General features: G+C 45.7%; 1 protein-coding gene across 1 annotated transcript in view; it reads right to left on the minus strand.

The window, feature by feature from the left end:
• LOC137885651 (collagen alpha-1(XXV) chain-like) overlaps positions 1-18157 on the minus strand; it is a 43845-nt gene extending 25688 nt beyond the window's left edge. The window contains exons 1-2 of the mRNA XM_068727984.1: positions 17457-18157; positions 9785-9854 (exon numbers count right to left, since the gene is read on the minus strand). Of these exons, the coding sequence (XP_068584085.1) occupies positions 9785-9854; positions 17457-17771 (385 nt within the window). The 5' untranslated portion in view covers positions 17772-18157. The remainder of the gene's footprint in view (positions 1-9784; positions 9855-17456) is intronic.
• Positions 18158-24251: the final 6094 nt, after the last annotated feature.

Genomic DNA, 24251 nt, shown 5'->3' on the forward strand with positions numbered 1-24251 from the left:
GATCAAAGCAACAGGACCAGAGATCTCTCTCATTCCACACTGTCTTCACAATCTGGCACCTACGATACCCACAATGCAATGCTCAACCACCACATTTGGTTAGGCCATTCGGATGTGTTATGCTAGCAGTGGCTAATGTGGCCTCTAGCCTGCAGCAGAGATGAGCCGTGGGCTGCAGAGGTTCTTTCTAACTCCACACCTACACGGACCAGAATGACGCTGACTCACGTGACATCACTTGAGGCCATGAATCAGACTTCTGGAGACATTGCAGGCTTTATCCTGCTCTGTCAGGAATCAGACCTCCATGTGTACATTTGGGGTTCCCATTTCAGGTAAGCGCTTCTGGCGAACTATGTCTCAAAAAAAGATATTGGTTTGATAAAAACTCTGTTCCAACTGGGGGTATATGCAAATACAGAGTACTGGTCCAATATCAGCGCTACTGACTCTCTCTTCCCCAAATTCAAAATCTGTTAACCAGAATGCAGGGAGCTCTCTGGAATCTTTTGTACTCCAGGTAACATGAAGCCAGGCATCGCTCTGAAGCTGAGTTGGCGGGACACCTCATGGTCCACACTCAGTCCTCCTCGCGGCCCACACTGAGTCCTCCTCAAGGCCCACACTCAGTCCTCCTCACGAGCCACACTCAGTCCTCCTCACGGTCCACACTCAGTCCTCCTCACGGTCCACACTGAGTCCTCCTCACGGCCCACACTCAGTCCTCCTCACGAGCCACACTCAGTCCTCCTCGCGGTCCACACTCAGTCCTCCTCACGGTCCACACTCAGTCCTCCTCACGAGCCACACTCAGTCCTCCTCGCGGCCCACACTCAGTCCTCCTCACGGGCCACAGTCGCTCTGATCAGATGGGTGCATCTCTGTCTCTGATCGTTTAATACAGACGTAGCTCAGACGAACAAAACAAAAAGTGAATCCAGTCAGTTATTAGAACTTTAAAAAAGGATAAGCTTGTGTTCTATAATCCGATCTGCTGCGCTCCATGTGTGTAAACACAACAAACGTCAGGAAATGTTTAAACCCTGTGGGGCTGCAGCAGTGTGCCAATACAGCCGGACTCCATTTGGAACCGTTTCCATAAGAGGCAGCTGAGGAGGCCGTTCTTTGGGGATCGGGGAGCACTCAGGAGGGGTCAGTTTCGGTTACCTCTAATTCCACCCCGCTGTATTCACTGGCATGCTTTGGAGGAGCAGAAATGGCCGCTTGTTTGCGGTCAGCTCTCGCTGAATGACCGCGCATTTCCTGAATCCCATTCACACAAACACGCAGCGAGTGGGCCAACGTGAAACGAGATACGCTGGAGCCTTCAGACAAACGTCTCATTCACAAGAGCTCGGTGCCGATGCTCTCGGAGGGAACACTCACTTCTGCTGTGCATCACGCAAAGACATAGTTCTTTTATTTCAAAGGGCACTTTTGCCTATTTGATTTGAAAATTAAAGATCAGTTTTATGTTCTCCTCAAGTTAACAGATGTTGTAAATTTAACTCTGAATCTGGACATGCTCAATGATCTCCGTCCAAATTTGCATTTCTGAATTTCAGTCCTGACAAGACGCAGGAGGCTAAATGTCTCGTAAAGACATTTCTCCAAGAGTTGGCTGTGAACACTTTCCAAACAAGATGCTAACAAGTTTAAGACGTGAGCAGAGTGTGTGTGTGTGTGTGTGTGTGTGTGTGTGTGTGTGTGTGTGTGTGCGTGCGTGCGTGCGTGCGTGCGTGCGTGCGTGTGTGTGTGTGTGTGTGTGTGTGTGTGTGTGTTCACACTGGAACAGTGGGAAAGAGGAGATCAGGTGGCTGAAAGCTCACTACAATATTTATTATGAGGAAACCAGATGGTGTTTTCTTCACTCACCTACTGTACTACAGTCAAATCACGTCTTCAGACTGACTTCCTCCTCTGCACACCACTCAGAGAGCAGCTATCAACGTGTCGTAGGGCAGCTTGATGCCCCTCTGTAGAGCTGTAGAGTTGTAGAGCTGTAGAGCTGTAGAGCTGTAGAGTGGCGATGGACTCTGAACGCGTGTGATGTAACGACGGGCGATATTTCATGATTCATAACCTCGTTTATGTTGCTGAACAGCCTGACCAAACTAACATCCCTCTAAAGACACCATACCAAATTCTGTTCTCGATAAAGTATTTATCAGTTACTTTTCAAACATGAAGCGTTCTTCACATCTGTGTTAAGCAGCTGTTATCTCATTGTTCTATATGGGTTCTGTGTCTGTCTTTAAAATGGAGGAACATGGAGAACGTTAGAGGTGAGTAAAGGTTGTCTGAACTTAACTGCCACTGTGGCAAACAGCCCCCGACCTTCACCGAGCTTTTTCCACAACAATGACATAAGCCCCCCCCCCCCCCCTTATAGCATTGTTGTGGAAAAAGCTCCGTTCACCCCGAACGCACTGACGCTCCAGGCTGGCGTTTGAAGTTTTACCCGCTCCGTCTGCTCCGGAGCACCGATGTCACACTTCATTCACGCTTCAGAATCACCGGCTCATTTATCAGCAGTGTGGCTACCGGCGGACCGGAGACGTCCGATCGCATCAACGCAGTGATTTATGGTGAGGAATCATCAGCTTTCTGTCCCAAAAGGGAGAGAATTACCAATCTGTCAGAGGCTGCCAGTTATGATATGAGTTCATTAAATGAATAAAACATATGAATGGACAGACTGGGTAACCTGGTGTACTGGGGGCTGTTGTGAGGGATCCAGGGCTGGGGGGGGATAAATCATCAGGACCAGGGCCGAGGCAGCGTCTGCTAGGACGTTCAGCTCTCAGAGACGTTTTGATGACCAGGACTTTCTAACATGGAGCTGGTCTATGATCCACGAAGCCTACTGGTATAAGACGGGGAAGTTACCAATCTGAGCGAACACTCATTAAAGCGGTTACAGCCTAGCGTGAGTCGTCTTGCGTCGTGTTCACCGGACTCTCCCGGCCGGTGCTCCCACTGTCACTGAAGGTCAGAAGATAGACCAGAGCGTGAACAGCCTCAATGATTACATCGTCGGGCGGTTCTAAAGCGTCCTCATAGAGAGACAACGTGTCCATGCTGGGTGCTGTTTCTATTAATGCAAGTCCAAAGGCAGAGCGTTGTCCCCTTGATAGAGAGACAGGGCTGCTGCATCGGTAACTCAGTGTTTGTAATAATGACTTAATATTCATTTGAGTCGATCATGTTCGGTGGAATTTAGCACTGGTGTGTTGAGACATAGCCCTATGCTAGCATAAAGGATCATAACATCCAAAAATAATTATTAATCAAGAGTGTTATTCCATTCATACGGAGTTTTGATGAGGTCATTTATGTGTTAGCTGTAGTTTTTCTAAATACAGGCAACTGAATGCCAGAAATACGTATCACAAGTCAAAGTACTGTGAATTCATCTTCATCTCCTCTGTCCCCTCTTCTTGAGTGAACCCCTCGTCTTCCTCGTTTCTCTGTGGACTTGCTCCGTCTCCTTCCTCTCCCTGCCTCTGGCTGCCACATTCCTCCAAGTATGGCCACACGCTGGCAGCTGCGATGTGAACTTATCACGGACGAAGAAAGCGGATCTGCCGTGCTCTCTTCCTGTCAGCATACATGTCAAGGTGAACTTGGGGGACTCCTTAAATAACTGGCTTTGCGACCCCCCTACCCCTACACCCCCCCTCACCCCCCCCCCTCACCGCCCTGTCAGCTGCCCAGATTAGAGGAAGTCTCTTGTTTATCGCGGGGTTTTCTTTTTTAGCTGCAACCGTATCTTCAGCAAAGAGAATATTTATACAGCATTTAAAATGATTCAGCTGCAATCAGCTCAGATTCAATAGCATTTGAGATTTGTACTTTGTACTTTGTACGTGAAGTTCTACTAGTTGGCTGCACCAACAACAGCAGTGGATGGCCGTGGCATTGTGAACCTCTGATGCCCTTCACCCCTCACCTCTCCTCCACACCGTCCATAGTCACTCAGTCATGAGGCGATGTAAAGACTTCAGGCAGCGCTTGACATGTCTGTGGAGATCCAGCTGCCCTCTAGTTGCACCATCACTCCAGCAGTCACAGTTTATGTTTTGTGGTAATAAAGAAGTCACATTGTTGCATAGCGCTGTCGACTCCCTCCCGTCCTAACTAGCGTGCTATTTACATCTCACGGACACAGGCACAGCTAAGCTCCTCTGGTATGATCATGAAACGGCACCAGGCCGGTTCTGCTGGAGAGAAGACAGCTTTGGAATGGTTCTGTGGGCCCTTCAAGCCGCTTGTTCGGACCCCACCCATCTTCCATCTAAAGTCGTGTGACTGCTTCTTGCGAGGTTGTGGCGCTATCACGGTGAAAGCCTCCGCCCACAGACAGACGGACGCATTAACACCCGGTAGAGTCATCGATCCGTCTCTGCTACAGTCGGCGTCTCCACACTGACTCACACGGGGAACACAATAGCAGCGTCGCAGCTGGTAATGTGAATTGTGGAGCTTTTATGAATGCGTTTGAGGGGTGAGCAACAGGTCTGACGCCTGAATTATGCCAACGATGCCAGACTGTCGAGCTGTGTGGCCGGCAGGGAGAGGGTGGAGGGGGGTCGGGGGTCAGAGTCTGTTCTGTCCATCTACAACCTGTTTGACAGTCTGACTGCTCGGGATTCTTGCCCCATCTGACCAGTGTTTTTATAAATTATGAATAAAACCCAGACTGCGATCGTCAGCTCTCTGGTCAGCCCTCAGAACCCTGAATATGTGGGCTTCAGCGTGGCTCTGGATAGATCAGTGCACAGAGCCCCTCCCCCACAGCTCCAGGTCCTCCGGCATGGCGACGCCGTGGCACAAAGCGGCTAAATCCTGTGAGTCGGGGCTTCTCTGCTGAGGCGGAAATGGGATTGACAGGAACGGGAGGAGGGGTGCCGGTGCTTCACAATCCTTCTATCTCCTCTAGACCGGTCACACGCTCAGCCGCTCCCTGTGGGGAATCAAGTCACTCCTCAGACTCTGGGCCGGGGTTTAGGATCGCCACCGCATCCCTGTCCTCACGAGGCTTCTTCACACAAGGATGAAGCTAGAAATAATAGCTGGTGGAATTTGCCATTTGGCGCTCTCTAAATAAAGATGCAAACATTGTTTACGACAGGACGAGGCTGATGAACTCTTCACAGCCATAGATCATGTATAATGTATACACACTGCATCCTCTGTCCTGAAACACAACAATGGCCCGATCTCATGGCAGAACACAGACAACCCCAGCGCTCTGTTTACGAGACGATGAGATGTGCTTCCTCTGAGAGATACTGAACGCATCTGACAGAGCGTATGTAGAGATGAAAACTGGAGAACTACTGTAAAAAACGACAGATATCAGACAATACCGAGGACACTTCTGATGACACTTTATGGATTTTGGAGGGTGTGACAGAATATAACGACCTTTCAACAGTATTCATAGTTCTTCATTCAGCACCAGAAGCTAGTAAGTGGACCGTTGAGACAATAACCATTGTCTGACTGGATCCTCGTATCTTTGAGGGGAGAATGTGAATACATATGAATAAATGTTTAACCATTAATAAGTTATTATAACTTTCCAAATCCCTGTTTATACTATTTAATGTATTATAATTCAAGTCCACCTGAGTGCTGATCGGACCTCGAGCAGATAAACACCCACGACCACCACAGAGCAGAGATTCATTCATTAACATCAGAGTACTGAGCACATGCATTGAGGGTTTGGTGGCCATGCAATTTCACAATTCAGACAAAGAGCTTCTAGGTTTTGCTAGCAGTAAATTACAATTAATTTCTTAAACTGAATGCATTGCGTTCCTAATTTCCCTATAATGAAAAAATGAAACAACGACATATTTGATATCTTCCTTACGACCAGTTCAGTTTTAACATCACAGCAGCTACTTCCTCAATACCCTTGGAGCCGGGTCAGTGTTGAGATCTAAACTCAGGTTTATTGTGAACAAGCTCCGTTAGTCTAAACTGCTGCTGACCTTAACGTCTCAATAAACTGCCTCTGCCGTCTCCAGGCTAACGGTGGATGTTCAAACTGCAGGGAAACATGTGGAATAACCATCACGTGTTAACAAGTGTATAAGCACTCTATGGAAGAGTGCAGTGATGCCTGCAGTGAGAAACAGAGTCAGCTGAGCTGGACGTGGATGTGCGGAGTGGAATGTGTTACATGTGAGCGTCAGAGCGCTCCAGTTGTCTGCCTGAACCGGCTCACAGGCTTTGCTCTATTAAGACCTCATCCCGGTCCGACCCTAATAGGCCATGTGGCGATTGCACACACACAACACGCCCAGACCGTTGATATGAGGCCCGCTCAGCCGTAAGCAGCGTGTCTGGTGATTCGTCTCCATCCACTTAAAGCGACACGTATGCTGCGCATATTTTGAAGGCCTATTGCTCCGTTTCACAACAGACTCTGAAGCACCTTCGAGGCCTGAAGGGCCTCAAAAGCTGCTGCTCTGCTTTTAGCAACTTGCTAAGTTCATTTTTCACCGGCTGCTCAGAAACACGTCGAGACACCCGAACACACAACTACAGCCACGTCTGAGACGTGATCATCTTAACCTCTGGCACAACAGAACTCTTTATGGACCTCGAGTGTAGATCGGTGACAGAGGAAAGTGTGTTGGGTCATTCTCAGAGGTAACAGTGAATTAAATACCATTCTACCGTTTATATAGAGGGAATATGTTGGGCAACTTTCTCAATCCTTAGCAGCGGTAATAATTACACACATAAGCCATGTTTATAGAGTCATCATCGAGCTTCTTTGTGGCATGAGCTATGTCTATGTCTATGTCTTCCTCTTCCCATATCCACTGATCATCCACTTCCTTTAATGAAATCCATTGGTCCATGATTACCCAACATGAACAACCCTCCACCGACACGTGATCTATTGCGGCTCGCGGCCAGTCAGACACGAGCGGCTTCGTTTACAAACCCACATAATATCATGTTCATCACTTTGTCACATTGACTATCAATGAAGCAAAGAAAGCTGGGTTTAGCGGCGTGACGTGGGCACCGGCTGCTGACGTAGCTCCCGCTTCATTGGTCAGAGCGAGTCATGATGGAAAACGCCGGTTCAGCTGGTTCAGCATAGAACTAAATGGGTTTGAGGACCGGACTGCTGTAGCGTCTGTATCCATACATCAGAGTTCTGCCCTCTCTGTCAGCTGGCACAGAAAACAGTCCCTGGACAGCGGCAGTGTGTGGACATGAATACAGCTGCAGGTTGATTATCATCACATATTATACAGTGAAGCTTTGGACACTGAAACAGGAGGAACGATGACGTTTCTATGGGCGCTTGACTATTGTTTTATGACAGACTTTTAACAGACGTGTCTTTACCTACTTAAACATCCACCCAGACAGCGGTGCTTCTCTGTCTCGGTAAGTTGAGGCTGAAGTTACTCATGAGTTGAACGCCTCCTCCTCTCACACTCAAGACGCTCAGCCTGATGAAAGTCACACGAAGCTGTAAAAGCAGCGGACCATCTGGCAGCTCGCAGTTGAAAGACTTCCACACCTGCAGCGACCGGAGGATCTCCTCTGAAGCAGCGAGCACACCGCCACCGTAACCGCACAGTTACAACACTAACAGACCAATTAGCACTAATGTGTGGTGGCTGGCTCCTCCCCCTGTTCTCACAGGCAGACACACACACACACACACACACACACACACACACACACACACACACACACACACAGAAGTGGAGTTGTCTGTCCCTATTCTAAACTAAACAACAGTATTCAACACCTACAGCTCCCATAGGCTGTATTAACACAACAGTCGTGGTTTTATTTGGTTAACATCATGAGGTGTTCAGATTCCGAGAGTAAAAAGTCATTTGAGATATCATGTGTAAGCTTCAGCCCTCTCCAAGTCTAGATCCCCACAAATACCTTTTCATTTACACGGCGTATTTCATCCATACTAACAAACTGGAAAACCAATATCACGTGACTCTTCACCTACACTGGACATGTGGGTGTCGGTGTAAACAGGAAGTAGATTGGTTGCTTAGTTAAAGAAAATACGACAGAGTAATAAAGTAGTCTTTAATAAGGAAAGGTCGTGTTTGATACTTAAGATCTTCTCTAAAATCTTCCTCTATAAACTCAAACAGACACAGTTTGTGGAAAGTCTTATACATTTTATTTTTCAGACTTAGTTACAGCGCTGCAGGTCTCTCTCTCTCTCTCCCTCTCTCTCTCTCTCTCTCTCTCTCTCTCTCTCTCTCTCTCTCTCTCTCTCTCTCTCTCTCTCTCTCTCTCATCATATGTACTTTAAATCAACACTTACACATAATAGTGTACTAGATTATGGGTCATTAATGTGGTGAAGACTCGTCTCTCATCGTTTCCTCTGTTTGGTTGTTTCTGTTCTCACTCGTAGCTCTGCTGGTGACTGAAGTCTCTGTCCTACTGGAGAACATTTATTGCTTTAGTTCCTTTATAGTTTATGTGTGGACTTCACATAAACTAAATAAGCATTAATAAGGACAGGAAAGTCCTCCGTTTTGTGTTCGTCGCTTCTCACTCCACCTTCCACTGCGGCCGTTCGGAGCAGCTATGAACACTTTTGATTTTATATTATTTCATATATTTTCTCTATCGTCATTGATATGAATAAAAAATTAATTTGAGCAAGCTGTTGCAAAAACTAAATTCAACACAAACTATTTTTTTTTCTTTCTAAACGACGTGTGTTTTTATTGTTGTTCTAATGGCCACAGGACAACAGCTAAACATTAGCCTTTTGGCTAACACACATTTACAGTGATGTTGATCAATGTGCATTGTCCCTGAGAATTAATAAGCAAACAAACAAAACAATTAATAAATAAATAATTTAAATAAATCAATACAGTCTTGAGCTGTCTGGCCACAGGAACACAGGAGTATCTCCTACCATCCATCCACATGACGTGAATAAGTGCAAGAGTCAACACACACACACACACACACACACACACACACACACACACACACACACACACACACCCCTTGTCTATCTGATGACTTAATGACTACCAGCTGGGGGCAGCACCAGAGAGACAGGTGACCTTACTCTACGAGTCTCAGCAGTGTTGCTGCTTTAAAGCTGAAACCCTTTTTAGTTACATAAATCATAAATCTTACATAACAAAAGGGAAAAGAAGTAAACAGTAGCTAGTGCGCTGCCTAGCTGCAGCCCACTGTCATGTCTGCCACCGTCCACGCTCGATGTCCAGTTCTCAGAGAGCGAAGCAGTGACAGAGGAACGCCTCAAATGAAGCCTCCTCGTACCAGAAACTGACCCTGGCTGCCAGCTGGATACGTACACTATCAAATACATCGCATCAGAAAAACTGACTCGATGGAGGTTTGATATTTCAAGTGAAGATGAGGCCTCGACCCATCAGCTTAGCCAGAGAGAGAGAGAGAGAGAGAGAGAGAGAGAGAGAGCACGACATGACACACGTGACCAAAGACGAAGATGCTTCTTTCAATTACTGTAGACTTATTATCAATAGTTATTTAAAGATGAGGAATCAATCTGTTTGTGTTGTTTGTCTCTGTATGGAGCTGTTGATGTTGATCACTCCGCCTAAACGCTGCCCTCTCCTTACATACAGCAGTATGTTCAGCGATGCTTGTGATGGCTGATGGAGGTATCTCCCCACACGCTGCAGCTCTGTCTATTGACCCGTACATGCTGGAGCGACATAAGAACTTCTCAGGTGTTGAGGGGTGAGGAACTTACCCGGGGGACACAGGCAGCTGTGGGGAGCCTCCCTCGACTCCCGTGTCTTCGGTAGTCTCGCTGCAAGCTTCTGCATGAGAGGGAACAAAGCATTCATTCGTTCAAACGGGAAGCACCGATACCGACATCGATTGTTTCGTTGTTAGCACGAGGCCTGCAGACACCTTTCACTCCATCTCCAGGTATCAACGTGTGACACTTGACCTCATTGGACAAACAAAAGCCTGCATGTGATGCGACCCTGAGAATAGAAAAGCATCCGTGTGCGTTCTCCACTGCGCAGCGGTCAGTCCCGCCGCTGCGTACTGTTCAGAGCCTGCAACAGGTGCTGGAGGGGATGTCATGGAGGCCCTGTTATTCTGAGCACTGCTGCAGTATTCTGGGTACAGCCGGTTACCTCAGAGGGTCTGTTATCCCAGCTTGTGGGAGGACGGTGTGACGGCTGCACCTGCTGACTGTCAGTAACCCTCACCAGGTCTCTATAGGTTACACTCAACAGCTCCTCCTCTCCTCACTGAGTTTGTTCAGCTCAACGATCACAGACCAGGTACATGATGACGCACACCTACAGACAATGATGGGGGATTTATGGTTATAGATTGTGTTCATATATTTAGGGTATATCAGTTTGTCAGTGCTTTTGCTTTGGTTACTTAATTATACTGAACTGTGTTCAGTCTGTGTTCAGACTTCACGCTGTTCACTCCTATTCAGTTCATGTTGAGTTCGCACTTTTATGGGCCCACATGTTTCTTACTCATCTTGTAAATTGTTTCATTTTTCGGTTGAAAACCCACCTTTGACTCCTGCCTCACAATGGCCACTAATGGAGGATCATTAACGGGACATGAGGTAACATTTGCTCGGCCATTTTTCATGTCAACCAGTGTGTTCTGAAGACGTCTGAAGCCTGACATCATATTCTTTATGATGCATAATAAGAGAAGTTCAAACCCTGCTTACCTTCATGCCTCATGAAGCCTGATCAAGTACTGAGATTGAGACTGAGATTTCAGAATTGTTGGATGGAGCCTGAACCCAATTCCACTGGGGGGGTTCAGATGAAACATTGAGGCCTTGGTAAGCATGAGGGCCTCAGAGAAAGTGAATGTAGATAAACTAACTCAAAATAACTGTACGTCCCACAGGCCTTATGTAAGGCCTTCATTCCTTAAGTATGGGGTTAGCTATGAAACGCACTCTTAAAAATCTATAACTGCCGAAAAGTGAAGTGCTTTAGTCAAAGGTCTCATGCAGAACCAACTGCAGGACTGAACTCTCAGACACACATTTCCCTTCAGCTCATTTTATATCATTCATGAATTCCTGCAGGACTTTATTTGGTTGATGCTGGCAGAGCCCACTCACACCTGTAGAAGTCTTTAGGCAGACCAGAACTCCCTCTGGAGAAGCAGAGTCCGTCAGAGCGAGAGGAATGACCACACTTCACAGAGCGTCGTCAGCCTTCAACGTTCCCCGATGGTCAAAGGAGCGCGCTGCCTGAATTATTACTCCATGTACGACAACGACCTCATGAGCGGAGGAGCCACAGAGCCGGTTAGAGGTAGCGAGCAGCAGTCCATGACTCTGTTAGCAGATGCAGCAGTGTCTTCGTCCTGAGACGTCACTACCTCCGTCTGTCGGCAGGAAACGAACGCGTCTCCACACTTGGTGGACAGGTGCAGCACGGCCCGAGAAAGGACCCGTTATTTTAGTATTTTCAGCGGCAAAAGGTCGTACTCGAAGGATTTATCTCAAATTAAAATTGAATGTGTTGAGAAGCCTCAAGTGTCATCTACAAAATTCCTATGAATTATTATTGATGAGAGTTTAAGCTGGAGTAAACATATCGACCGTTAGTAGAAAAATAAACAAATCTATTGTCATAATAAGGAGTTAGACATCTTGTCTCCTTATTCTTTATTACAGTATCATGTATCCATATCTTTCATATTGTAATGTAGTTTGTATTTTTCCTACTACTCTGCAAAAAATGTCGGTCCTCCAGAAAGGTTTTGTTAGTCACTCACATCTCATCTGCTCCTCTACTTCAGAAGCTGCAGATTCGTTCTGTTTATGACATCAATATTTCATTCATAAGGTACTTTCAGGTGACGGAAGCTTCCTGATCATTTCAAGACTTTAAAGTCATTTCACTGGTTCACTCTTACTCAACTCGTCATCCTCACGTCTTCATCCTCCAGCTTATTTATGTATCATTGTGCAAAATGACTGAACTAAAGTAATCTATGGTAATCTGCAGACTATGGTTGTGATGTATGCGAGGAGCAGCTGGGCTGCTTTGGGTAAGGGGTTGAATTGTGTGTGTGTGTGTGTGTGTGTGTGTGTGTGTGTGTGTGTGTGTGTGTGTGTTGTGGTGGTAACCCGATGCCAGTGTGTTGTAATGTGGTTTGAACATCTATTTTAAAAGGATGACAAACCCGTTGACCATCCTGTAGTCTGATTAACGGTGAGACCTGGCACGGCTGCTCCACACACTTCCTGTTATGGTGATGTGGGTCCAGGCCGTCACTCCGGTTCCTGAGCTTCAGAGAGCCGCGCTGCGTCCAACGTCGCATTCCTTAGACCGAGTAATCAACGCGCAACACTCAACCTGCGTTAGCGTGAAGAACAGTAGTGAGCATCTTCACCGACACGCCGGACCGTGACCACCGCTTTGCTTCCCGAGAGACGCGTAGAGACGTGTCGCCGTGGTAACCTCACGTAAACAATGACTCATGACCATCATAAAGTCTGACCTCGACGGCAAAGTGGAATCTCATATACTTGAGGTTACTCCCGTGTTGCATTGTGGGATGTTTGCACACCGGCAATTCACGTACTACTGGTTTTAGGATACGGTTCCAGACATGCTCAAGGATGGACGTACCGTTTTAGTTTATTAAATATGGAATTGAGGACGCAACCTTGAAGTCAAAGCAGAACATCTTTGTAGAAAGTAGAAAAAAATTCATTATTATCAATTATGCTGAAAATCATTTTGAGTCATTCTTTTTTCAGAGAGGTTATGTCATCAAATTAAATTGTGTATTTCATATTTCCATGACAAACTGCTGGACTGAGGTCACACTGCATTACATCATCTGAGCTACACGACATAATTCAAACGTTGTTCACCTTCTGGTTGCATATTGTTCATTTACATTATTATTATTATTATACTGTCACGCTGTCAGTTAAGCATTTTTAAATTCATCTTGTGATGCACCCTCAGATGTAAAATTACATTTCAACTTGATTTTGACTTTTCATTAAATCATGTGTTATTTCATGTATTTTGAGATGTTGTCACCATTGTTTGTATTATTATCACTATTATTATCATTATTATTATTATTATTATTATTATTATCATTATTATTATCATTATTATTATTATCATTATTATTATTATTATTATTATCATTATTATTATTATTATTATTATTATCATTATTATTATTATTATTATTATTATTATTATTATTATTATATATGTAAGCCATACTGGTACTGCATGGATTTTCCCAGTAAAATAAACTCCGTTGAAGTTAATACAGTGTACCATTAGCGGCCCCAGACCATGGATAAGTGAAGCACTAATGAGAATGCAGATGTTTGGGCGATAGACGCGTCTTTCAGACAGCAGCATTCTCTTCTCCTGAGACGGCAACTGATGCATCCAGCAGGTACACTAACAGCACTCACACACAAACACACACACACACACACACACACACACACACTCACACACACACACACACACACACACACACACACACTCACACACACACACACACACACACACACACACACACACACTCACACACACACACACACACACACACACACACACACTCACACACACACACACACACACACACACACACACAGAGAGAGAGCATGTACTAATGAAATGTTATGAAATGTCTAATTTCTGGACAGTGATGTGATGTTTTCATTAAGAAAAGCACTCTAACGTTTGCTCATTGTGAAGCCTCACTCCGCTGCATAGCTTTACAATATCTACAACTGAGAGGGCCTGTAAAGTCACTCAGTGTGTGTGTGTGTGTGTGTGTGTGTGTGCGTGTGTGTGTGTGTGTGTGTGTGTGTGTGTGTGTGTGTGTGTGTGACACCATCACTAACTGTGCTCTGATGAAGTGCAGAGGTGGCTCAGGCACTTCTACTTGAGTGTGCTGTTTGCATTCGGCTGTCTGATTAGCACATGGGTCATTTGTACTCTCTCTCTCTCACACACACACACACACACACACACATGTATTTGTGTTTGTGTTGTGTGCATGCATGCATAGGCCTCACAGTGTATTGGGTGACAGGTCTGTGGGGAGCAGAGTGAGGACACCGGGGCGGGGGGGAGACTATATTTTCCACCTTTCTGCGCCTCACAACATGGCCTCCACCTCCCATCATGCCTCTGCACTCACTATGCACACCAGGTCCCCCCCAGGTCTGCAGAGAGCACTTTGTGGTAAATTGTAAATGTTAAAGGGGCCAAGTTTGGGGCGAGATAATAAAGAGTTGGGGGGTTGGGCTGTTGTCAGGGGTGTTGTTGAGGTTATGGCTGTTGTTTTGGGGGAGCTGCAGATGCCTTCAAGGACCTCACAAAGCTGGTTCTTAACGTGGATACCTGTTGAGCACAGTCGATTGATTATTCTAAAGACTCTTTAAGTGAATTTGTCCCGAACAAATATCAACAACTTGTCTTATTCATATTTGAGTCCACTATCTTCTCTTAAGATCTCGCTGTAGTTTGCGGCGCTGGCTGAGCGTCACATGGTCGGGTCTCTTCTGTCTGAAGTACTTCAGAGGATCGGAGGCGAGGTGCTTTTAGCCGCGGCTCGTTCTCCGGGGGAACGACCGAGCTCGGCCGCTCCTAGTGACGGCCGGTTCGTGTCACGCAAATGTATTTCTGTAATCGATGAGGCCCCGGGCCTGATACCGACCATGTCTGAGGATTAAACACAGAGCGAGGAGCGGGACGTGGTTCAACATTGAGAGTGGAGGCCGGGGAAGAGAGTCTGTCTCTGGGGAGCCGCGGATCATTAAACGCACGGGTCGGGTCGTATCAGGGCTCAAGTGACGGAAACAGAATGATCGGATAGGAGTTAAGAGACGCTGCGTCACGCTCTCATGGTTAGAGCGGTTCTATCAAAACTCTATCAACCGGCCCAAAGTCCAGTGATCAACCATCAGACATACTACATGTTATCATTCTGCTTTGTTATTGTCACCTGTAGAGGCTATTTGCATACAAGAAATACAATTCAGAAACAAAGTATTTGTATTGATGAAAACACGTATTTGTTCACAACAGAATTATCAGGGATTGTGACTAAATGTGGATCTCCTGTTTGGATATTATTGAAGTAAAACTTGATTTCATACTATGACGTTAAACCGTGTGATTCATCCGTTAACACGTACCAACGCCTGAAGCTCACTAATGAACACACTTCATCCACACTAAACAGACTAAACAGAAAGGACGAGGGGACACAAAAGGACAGGGGACAGACTGTACGGCAGTCTACCATCGGCCCGCACAGCAGTGTTGCCAGATACGGTTAGTACCAAACTGGTACCAAACCTGGCAACCGCACTCCTAGAAGCTGTGCAGCCACTGTCTGCTGTTCAAGAATTAGTTCAAACGTTGCTATGCACAATACTCTCTAAGATCATGGAGTCTGCTGTGGTCTGCATCTGGTCTTCATTGACGGAGAGGGAGCTGGATTCTGGACAGTGTTGGGTTAAAGTACCACGGGCGTCTCTTCTCTACAAAATGACACATCTGTGCTTGTGTCCCATTAATAATAACTATTTATACATTCAGAAATAAACAACGAGGCAGGCTGCATCGCTCCAGGCCCTTCTGGAGATCCTCATCACTGGGCCCCATGGAGGAGCTCCAGACCCAAGCACTCAAACAGGACCGGATAGCACCAGCACCTTTGATTGGACGTAACGGAGTCCTTCAGTACATCTACACCTCTGAACACACAGTATATGAAGGCAGCTCAGTTAGGTTCCTGTCTAGTGTTGGAGATCTCAGTAGATGTAGAGCGTCTTTTCAAAATAAACTTCTGTGTTATAGGAACCACACAATTACATTGTCACCGTGTCTTTAAAAAAAGAAATCCAACGCAGGTTTGTTCAGGTTTACTTTCACAACAGAACTACTTGTTTAGGCTTCGGAAAATATTGTGTTTTGGGTTAAAATAAGTAAATGTCTACTTGGTTCCGCAGCAGAGAAAGTCCAACCAACCACCCAAACCTCCTCCTACAGGGACGTTCTCTCTCTCTACACATCAGTCTCTCAGAGCGTCTACTAGTAACAGAATGGGTTTACTTTGGAGTTCGTCGAAAGCCCGGTGCTCCTAATACAGACGCCTACGGGTGCCTCGGTGGGTGAGTTGGGAGAAGGAATAGGTTGGGTTAGCCTAGCTTAGCATAGAGACAAGAAGCAGGCAGAAACAGCCTGGCTCTGTCCAAAGTGGTGAAATGCACCAAACCGCTACCCTACCCCAAAACCAAGACCTGTGCTCAACGACCACACCTGGCAACCCACGCTAAATGGAGCCTTCTGCTGGTTGGAAGGGGGGGGGGGGGGGGTGAAGGAGACCTGGTCTTGTGAGCTCTGTACTTCTTAAATGAAGGCGATAGCCCTGAACAGCCCTTAGCTCTTAGCTCTGACAGTTTCAACTCAGGCTAACATATGGAGAGTAGGCAGCCTGTGCTCTTCCTTCTCCTGGTTAAGTGTGTTATATTGGGGGGGGGGGGGGGGGGGGTCCCTGTCTGACTTCAATCACTGTGGAGGAGCTTGTTAGTGTAGCTGTGGAAGTGGTCAGAGAGAGAGCAGCACAGAGGGCGACTTTAGGAGCACCAGATGTGAAGGGGAGCGCTGCTCAGTGAAGACGCACTCGGGTCCAACATGCTGCCAGTGGTCCACTTCAGACGAGCAGAGACATTCGTTCAAATGAGGCTTTATAAATAGGACCTGTAATTATTAATGACTGATAGAGTATCTAGTAATGCTTCATGGATCAGTTATAGAAGCCGTTAATAAGGTGGGTTTGACAAAAGAAGCTAAATTGTGAATTAATTGATTTAACTACAAACATCTGTCTCACAATTTTCAAAAAATCAGTAGAACATCAACTAATAAGAAACAATAAACTCTTTAAGAATATTTATTATTATTATCATTGCAATTATTACAAAAGATATCGTTTCCTCAGGACTAAATCAAGAGACAGTGGGTCGAGCGTAATGCTTCTCCTCCTCAAACTATCTGAAGTTGTAGAAAACAGAAAACTACTGAAACGAAATGAAACTTTCTTTCTTTTACCTATTCCATTTATTTTCTTATTAATAACTTTAATACGGATTTGGGGGGGTTGAATTTGTTATAAGATTACTGTATCTTCTATTTCAGGGTAAAAATCGTGATGAAATTGACCGAATGCATTAAACTGTTCACACAGCCATGACGGTGTTTGGATCTTTTGAGTTACCAAATGAATGGACACATGAAGACGTCCCTGGGTCAGCATGTGAGGGGCTGAAGTCAGGACTAAAGGGCAGCCTATCTTCAGGGTCGTGCAGACCACCACAGATATTACATTGCTGTTTCTAAAAGGCTCGGATTTCTCACCTCCTCCAGGATCTGGTCCAGTCGGCCCAGGATAACGGGCTCCACCTGTTCCAGAGACAACATCCGGGCGGAGAGCTGCGCGTCCCGCTGCCGCTGCTCCAGACTTACTATCCTGGTCTGCAGCTCCGAGGTCCGCACCAAAACCACAATGCAAACTCCGAGGCACAGAACCGACGCTGCGATGCAAATCATTACGCCCGGCAAATCTCTCCAATTCCTCCACAGCGGCTGTTTCGAAGGCTGCTGCTGCTCGCCGCGAGTCCGCCTCTCCTCACCCGGTTTACCGGCGACTCCCCACTTCTGATGCTCATCCATTTTAGACTTCTAACTCTGCTTCTATCCACCCAGAAATCCCTCTATTCATCAGGTGAAGAGGGATCCCGAAGCCCCGCAGCGCTGGAGCGGAGTCTCTCTCTGTAGGGGGGGACGTTCAGCTGCTGTCTTTTTCTTGTTCAAACTGTCTCCAAACTACTTTGCTGCACTCAGATGAGCAACTACATCAACGTCAGAACGCGAGACATCGTGAAGGTTGTCCTCGGTCAGTCGGTGATGTGACTCGTATTCCTCTGTGTGTTCCGCTCCGTGCGTCCCAGTCGCTGCTTCCCCTCTGAGCGATCCAACAATGTGCCGCAGGTCAGCCGTCAGCGCGCGTCTCTGAAACCCGAGCCTCTCTCTCTCTCTCTCTCTCTCTCTCTCTCTCTCTCTCTCTCTCTCTCTCTCTCTCTCTCTCTCTCTCTCTCTCTCTTGCTCGCGGCGTACGCTCCTCCTCTGAGAGGCTTTAGGTTAAATGCCGGGGCGGGATTCGTGGCCATGTTGTTGCCCCACCTTTGATCCGCGCTCTTGGTGAGGGATATTTTTAGGTGCGCGCAATGCGAGGACGCGCGGTCACACAGCCGGTACGCTGTCAGTGTGTACTGCTCCAGCTCCGGACCAAAACAACTCAGCACCGCTTGGTCCGGATGCGAAAGTCACCTTTGCACGTTGAAACAATCATGTTCCACTGTTTCATGAAGAAGAAGACGTCATGGCTTAGTCTCACATCGTGTTCTTTCCCTCATTTGACGCCTTAACTTGGAGGGATGTTATTGATGTAACTGTGTACAGTGGTGGAAAGAAAAACACCTCAGAGCAAAGAAGTACTGCACTTTATACTCCGCTAGAGTAATCTGAGGGGAGCAGATAGGAGTAACACTCACTCAACTTCATAAGGACACGAGACGTCAGAGAGAAAATGGTTGTTTATCAGGTGACTGATTCTTTTTCTGAGGGTGGATGTCTTGATGGATGTCTTGATGGATGTCTTGATGGATGTCTTGACTCGCCCGACTGTTGGCTGGTACTTGTAGTCCTTGTTGGTTGGTTTGGTTAGGTGTAAGGGTTACGGGTCCCAGGAACGGTACCATAGCAACAGCATGAACATCCTGTAGGACACAGGTAACGTTCAGCAGAAATGAGGACAAGAGGCCGTCACTTCTTCCTCCAGAGTACGTCTCATTCTTTACTTCAAAAACAACAGTCAATGGAACACCACTGTGTGTGTGTGTGTGTGTGTGTGTGTGTGTGTGTGTGTGTGTGTGTGTGTGTGTGTGTGGTGTCTATTACCGTCTCCTACTGTCTCTGAAATGTATAAGTGTCAAACAGTCTGGTTACCTTACAATTCTTGACCAAAATATGTATTCAACGCAACTAGCACAATACATATTCAGTGTACTTCTCACAGTACTCCACGATACTCAACATAAAGTACACTGAATCACCTGTACACGAGTGATTCAGGGCAACTGTAAAGATACAGTGCAATTTACAGCAAACTGTATTTATAACAAGCTATATTAAACTGTCTGAAATAGATTTGACCTGGACACTTATGATGGACCTGCACATCACACAGATACAAAACAATGTCACTAAAGAACGTTTAAACAGCAGCATGTTCAGCTTTAAGCTCTATTAACTGTCATTCACCATTAACTAATGTGCAATTCTCTCTTTACCCCTGTTCTGAACTAAAGTTACTCACATTGTCCACAACTCTTCTTAACTCGTCTTCAGTGTAGTAAACAAAACTCTCAATCTACAACATTCATTTTTCCTACATACACAAGTTAACATTTCATATTAACTGACTGTTCAAAATACACTTGTTCACAAGGCACTGAAACATATCAACACTTTCTGTAACTAACATCAGTGTGAGAGCCCAAATAATTACTGTGTGAATGTAGATCATGTTAGCAACATCCCTGCAAGACAATATTCAGGAGAGATTTCTCTTTAGGGAGATTATTGTTGACGATATATTTGGTGGTTATGGCTGATAGGGCGGCATCAACAAAGAGAATAAAGATGGGAATGAAAGAGTATCTCCAGGCGGTTGGCTGTGGTTGATTTTTTCTTCGGTCTGAATGTTCAGATATGTCCTCTTCCTGCCTATTACCTACACTTCAGTACCTTGAGGATTATTTTTGACAAAGTGCTTCTATGTTAACCGGCGCAGCTTTTCTATCCTTTACGGTACTCGTTCAGCGGTCCAGGAAACACACCGACCAATTACATGCGTTCTAAATCACATCACGTGATGCAGCTCAGCCAATCAAATACGGGTATTCTGATATCTCGAGTGAGATTCACACACATGGGAGAGAGCCAACAGAAAAAGTACGTGAGTCAGTGAAGTTATTTCACATGAGAGTGGACAACTTAACCAGAGCCTTTAACCAAGAATGAACAGACTCTTATAGGTTTATTAGTCCCACAACCAGTTCAAAAGCAGTGTGTCTCATATGTTCAGAGACCGTGACGATTATTAAAAGCAGTAATGTGAAGAAGCGCCACTACGAGACAAAGAACAGATCTTCTGAGCCAACGTACCAACTCACATCTGAAATGAAGACACAGAGAATAAACCTAAGAGTCCAATATGATCAAAATCAGAACACATGAATTCATGACCAATGATGATGTTAACAGAGAGGATAGAGCTGAAACATGAGGTTTAATAACAGATAAAGTCTCTGCTCACTAACTCCTCCTTTAGAGGATGAGGATGATATCATATCGTGGTTTTCTTGATTGACATCTTCACACCTGAATGAACTGAATTTAAAGCTGCAGGACAGTTCAGTGAACTATAGTGGACTTTATTTGTAGATGCACATTTTTCAAAAGCTTTCTGTTACGTAATCTATTATTTAATGCAGCCCTTATTTTACATTCATTTATTATTAGATTATATATTATTTATAATTCATCCAGTTCAATTTGAAGATTGAAATAGAGACTCAGCTGTTGACTACTTCAGTATCTATGGGACTGAATCAGAGCAGAAGTCAGACGGTATTGTGATGTTCCGGACCTTTGCGTGAGAAGATTCTGTCTATCTGGACCTCGCTGAATGTTAATTGAATACCTGTGATGTTCAGCTTACCGTATGCTGTACCTGCGGTCGTATAGGTCCTCCCCCTCCACTGCGTTCAGGTAATCAACGGAGAACAGACGGATCCTGAAACAAATCACACGGAGAGCGAGCGTCACATTCCTGAAGCGAAACAGAAGAGGTCACTGTTTCAACGTGCCGCTGCTGCAGAGAGCTCACAGCCGGTCGATAGCTTGAGCATGTGTTCAAGGTCTGCAGGGCCCCGCGCACATATTTGATGCGAGTCCATTGACCATCAAAAAGGAAGATGAAAATTTACAGCCGTCCTGTTTCATGTGGTGGTTTCCTCAGGACACCACGTTGATTAGTCCCGAAAATTGAGGGGTTGCACTAATACAAGAGCTGTTCTGCTGCAGCTCGGCCGTACGATGATTGAAGGTCCAGTCGAATCGAGACGGTCGACCTCATGCAAAGGCTCGTCTAATTGCATTCATAAAAAAGCACATGGGCGGTTTTCTTTATGGCCTCCTCCACCGCAGGAGGCTAATGAAGAAGTTCTTGTCTTGCGTCTTTGTAGTGTAATCGTAGTCAGGCCGAGAGATGTCCCCTCCACCGTCGACCACATCTTAAGTCTCCGTGCGCCTGCAGAGGTTTCTGACGACAGGCTGATGGGCCAGGATCACTGCGTGTGCTGCGAGTCCTTGTAATTACAGCGTGGCTCCGTGTGGACAGCTGGCTTTGTGATTCTCTGAGCTGGAAAAGACACTTTGAAAAACGATCCTCAAAATGAAAGGTACATTTATTGCAATCATAGGATTCTTTCAAATTAAAAGTGACTAATCCCGCTGTTAGAGCAGCTGTGGTAGAGATTGGAGTTGTAAAGTGAGAATGAGCTTTACAATTGTTTTCATTCAGATCAGTGGAATCAGATGCTTCGTTTTCACACCGTTCATTTGAGCTTCAGTTACCTTTACTCCTCCACATGTCTGTCTGAGCCTCATTGGTCTCTGAACTAGATATTACAGCACATCACTGTATACAAATCCTGATACATACAGTATATTTCAGATTCCTCCTATGGTTTAATAGGCGGTGACAACATCATGGGGCTTTCAACATTCCTCTTCTGCTCTCACATGTGCCTTTATGGACCTTCATCAGAGTAAAGATGCACGTCTGAGTTTTAAGTCCTTCTATTTCTGCTGCAGTTGCTTGTTTTTCACATTGACTGAGCTTGATCGCTAATGTTGTTTAGTGTGGATTTATTAGTGTGTCTGAACATATTTCTGGATGTAAATATGATTCACGAATATGAGGCTGCACAGTGCTGCTTTGAGCTAAATATGATCACAATCTTCCTAACATGCTCGGATTAAAAATGTCACCTGATGCAGATAATGTTTTCCATGGTTGGCATTCAAATTCAGCATGTTAGCATCCCAACATTAGCTAATTGCTGGCACCTTGTGAGTGTGTGAATTGATGAATGAGAGGCAAAAGGTCGAGCGCTTTGTCCATTCACCATCAACCAGAAGACACACACAGTACAGGCTAGCCGGGGCTGATGGGGATTTGCTAGCAATGCATTGCCAAACCAACTCACAAACACAAATTGGTCAGGAACTCAGTATATTTTCCATTTCCAAGGAGCGTGATCAACTCGTGGAAGAAGCAAAAAAACATGTGACGCAGCACTGAGCAATGGAAAACTGTAAACAAGAGCTGTGATGGTGTAGCATCAATCTGACGGAACAACTTTTTGCTGTTTTTGTCATCATAATTAGAAGATGAGAAGGGTTGTGCTTGACCTGGTAGCCAGACGATTCTGCAAGATGTATCTGATCTGGCAGATGCATTTGCAATTTGGACCGACATCATCAGCTGCAGCCATCTTGGTTGTTTTCAAAATTGCCTCAACGGCTTTCCTCTTTGTAGTCATCGTCTCAAAGACATCCCATATTAGACAAACGATTGAGATTGAGTGTCAGATCCAAGTTGTTGAAAATCTGTCCAAAGCGGAGGAGGACCAGACCCATGAAGACAACATGAGCTTACTGATTTGTCTGGTAAACTGAACTGCTAGAGGACAAGTTGAGTGATGCCCAATTTATAAGGATTCAAGGGAGGTGAATGTCTATTTGAAAATATTTCCTCAGTAGTCCTGGAGCATCGGTCCTGTCACCTGGACAAAGGTGATGAAGATCGTGTGATACGGTAGAAAGCTCTGAAGCAAACGTGGACATTGAGCTACAGTGAGACTGGAGGTGGGCAGGAGGACAACATGTCTTCATCCACACCGCTACACCCCTCAATGATCACTCTCCTCTGAGCCAACGTGTCTTAATGTCCAGGACATCTAGCGGCTCCTCAGAGGATGTCTGTGAGAGTCCCTCACCTGTTCTTCTTACTTTCAGGAACACTTTTCTAAGCCATGCAGTGATATCAGTCCAGTCCACATATGTGACACAATGAATACATCACACTAGAACCAGGTCAACATAGGCAAAGGCATAGTAGCAGCACCACCAGCAGCACCAGTACCACCAGCAGCACCAGCAGCACCAGCAGCACCAGCAGCAGTCGTAGCACTGGTGACTTAATTGTAGTAAATGGAGGAGAAGCTTGTTTTGTCTGTCGGACAGAAACAAAGACTGAAACGTTTGTGATCTGGCACACCCTGAATGTTGCTGGTTAGTGTTGCGCTGTAATTGCTGCATGCCTTGTGTTGCCTTGCTCTAATGCCAGAGTGGTGATATGTTGTCAAGATGTTGTCGCTTTCTTGTTGAAACACTTGGCTGAAGCGCTGCCCAGCGCCCTGCGGCCGCTCTTCTGCCAGAACAAGGCGCTGTGTGGACACAGGCCGTGATGGATCACACTGTCGCCCCGGGTGGATGGCTGAGGCGTTTGTTCTGTCGCAATCCGTCTAGAAATCAGGGAAATATCCGCAGGTCAATGGGATGTTCACAGCCCTGGAGGTGAACTAACACCAATCAACTGAAGAGTCCCGTCCTGTTAAAGTGGACACATGTGTCCATCAGGGAACACTAGGAATGAGAGGGAGCTAGTAGATCGTTTGTCTTTGATTGGACCACCATGAACACTGGTCAGTTACTCATTGAACACTCTGGTTTCCCCTCTGAAATTAGTTTCAATGAGGGTCGTGACACATGGTGGGGTTAGGTAGGATTAAGAGGCATTTAAGCAAGTGTACATATATTCTGCTTCAAATAAGGAAAACTAAAGCATTCATAAAATAACCTAATAGAAATAATACAATCTACCAGCTGGCAGTGATGCAGTAACTCAAATAACACTTGAACCAGAAATTTACATTGGTGTCACTTTTTGCCACACCAGTTGATGTTGCACAACATGATAAAATAACTCTGATCAAAGTTATTGCTAATGCACCAAAAACA

The sequence above is a fragment of the Cebidichthys violaceus genome, unplaced genomic scaffold (assembly GCF_023349555.1).
Source record: "Cebidichthys violaceus isolate CVI_PGR_0920_01 unplaced genomic scaffold, fCebVio1.0.p SCAF_10, whole genome shotgun sequence".
Lineage (NCBI taxonomy): Eukaryota > Metazoa > Chordata > Actinopteri > Perciformes > Stichaeidae > Cebidichthys > Cebidichthys violaceus.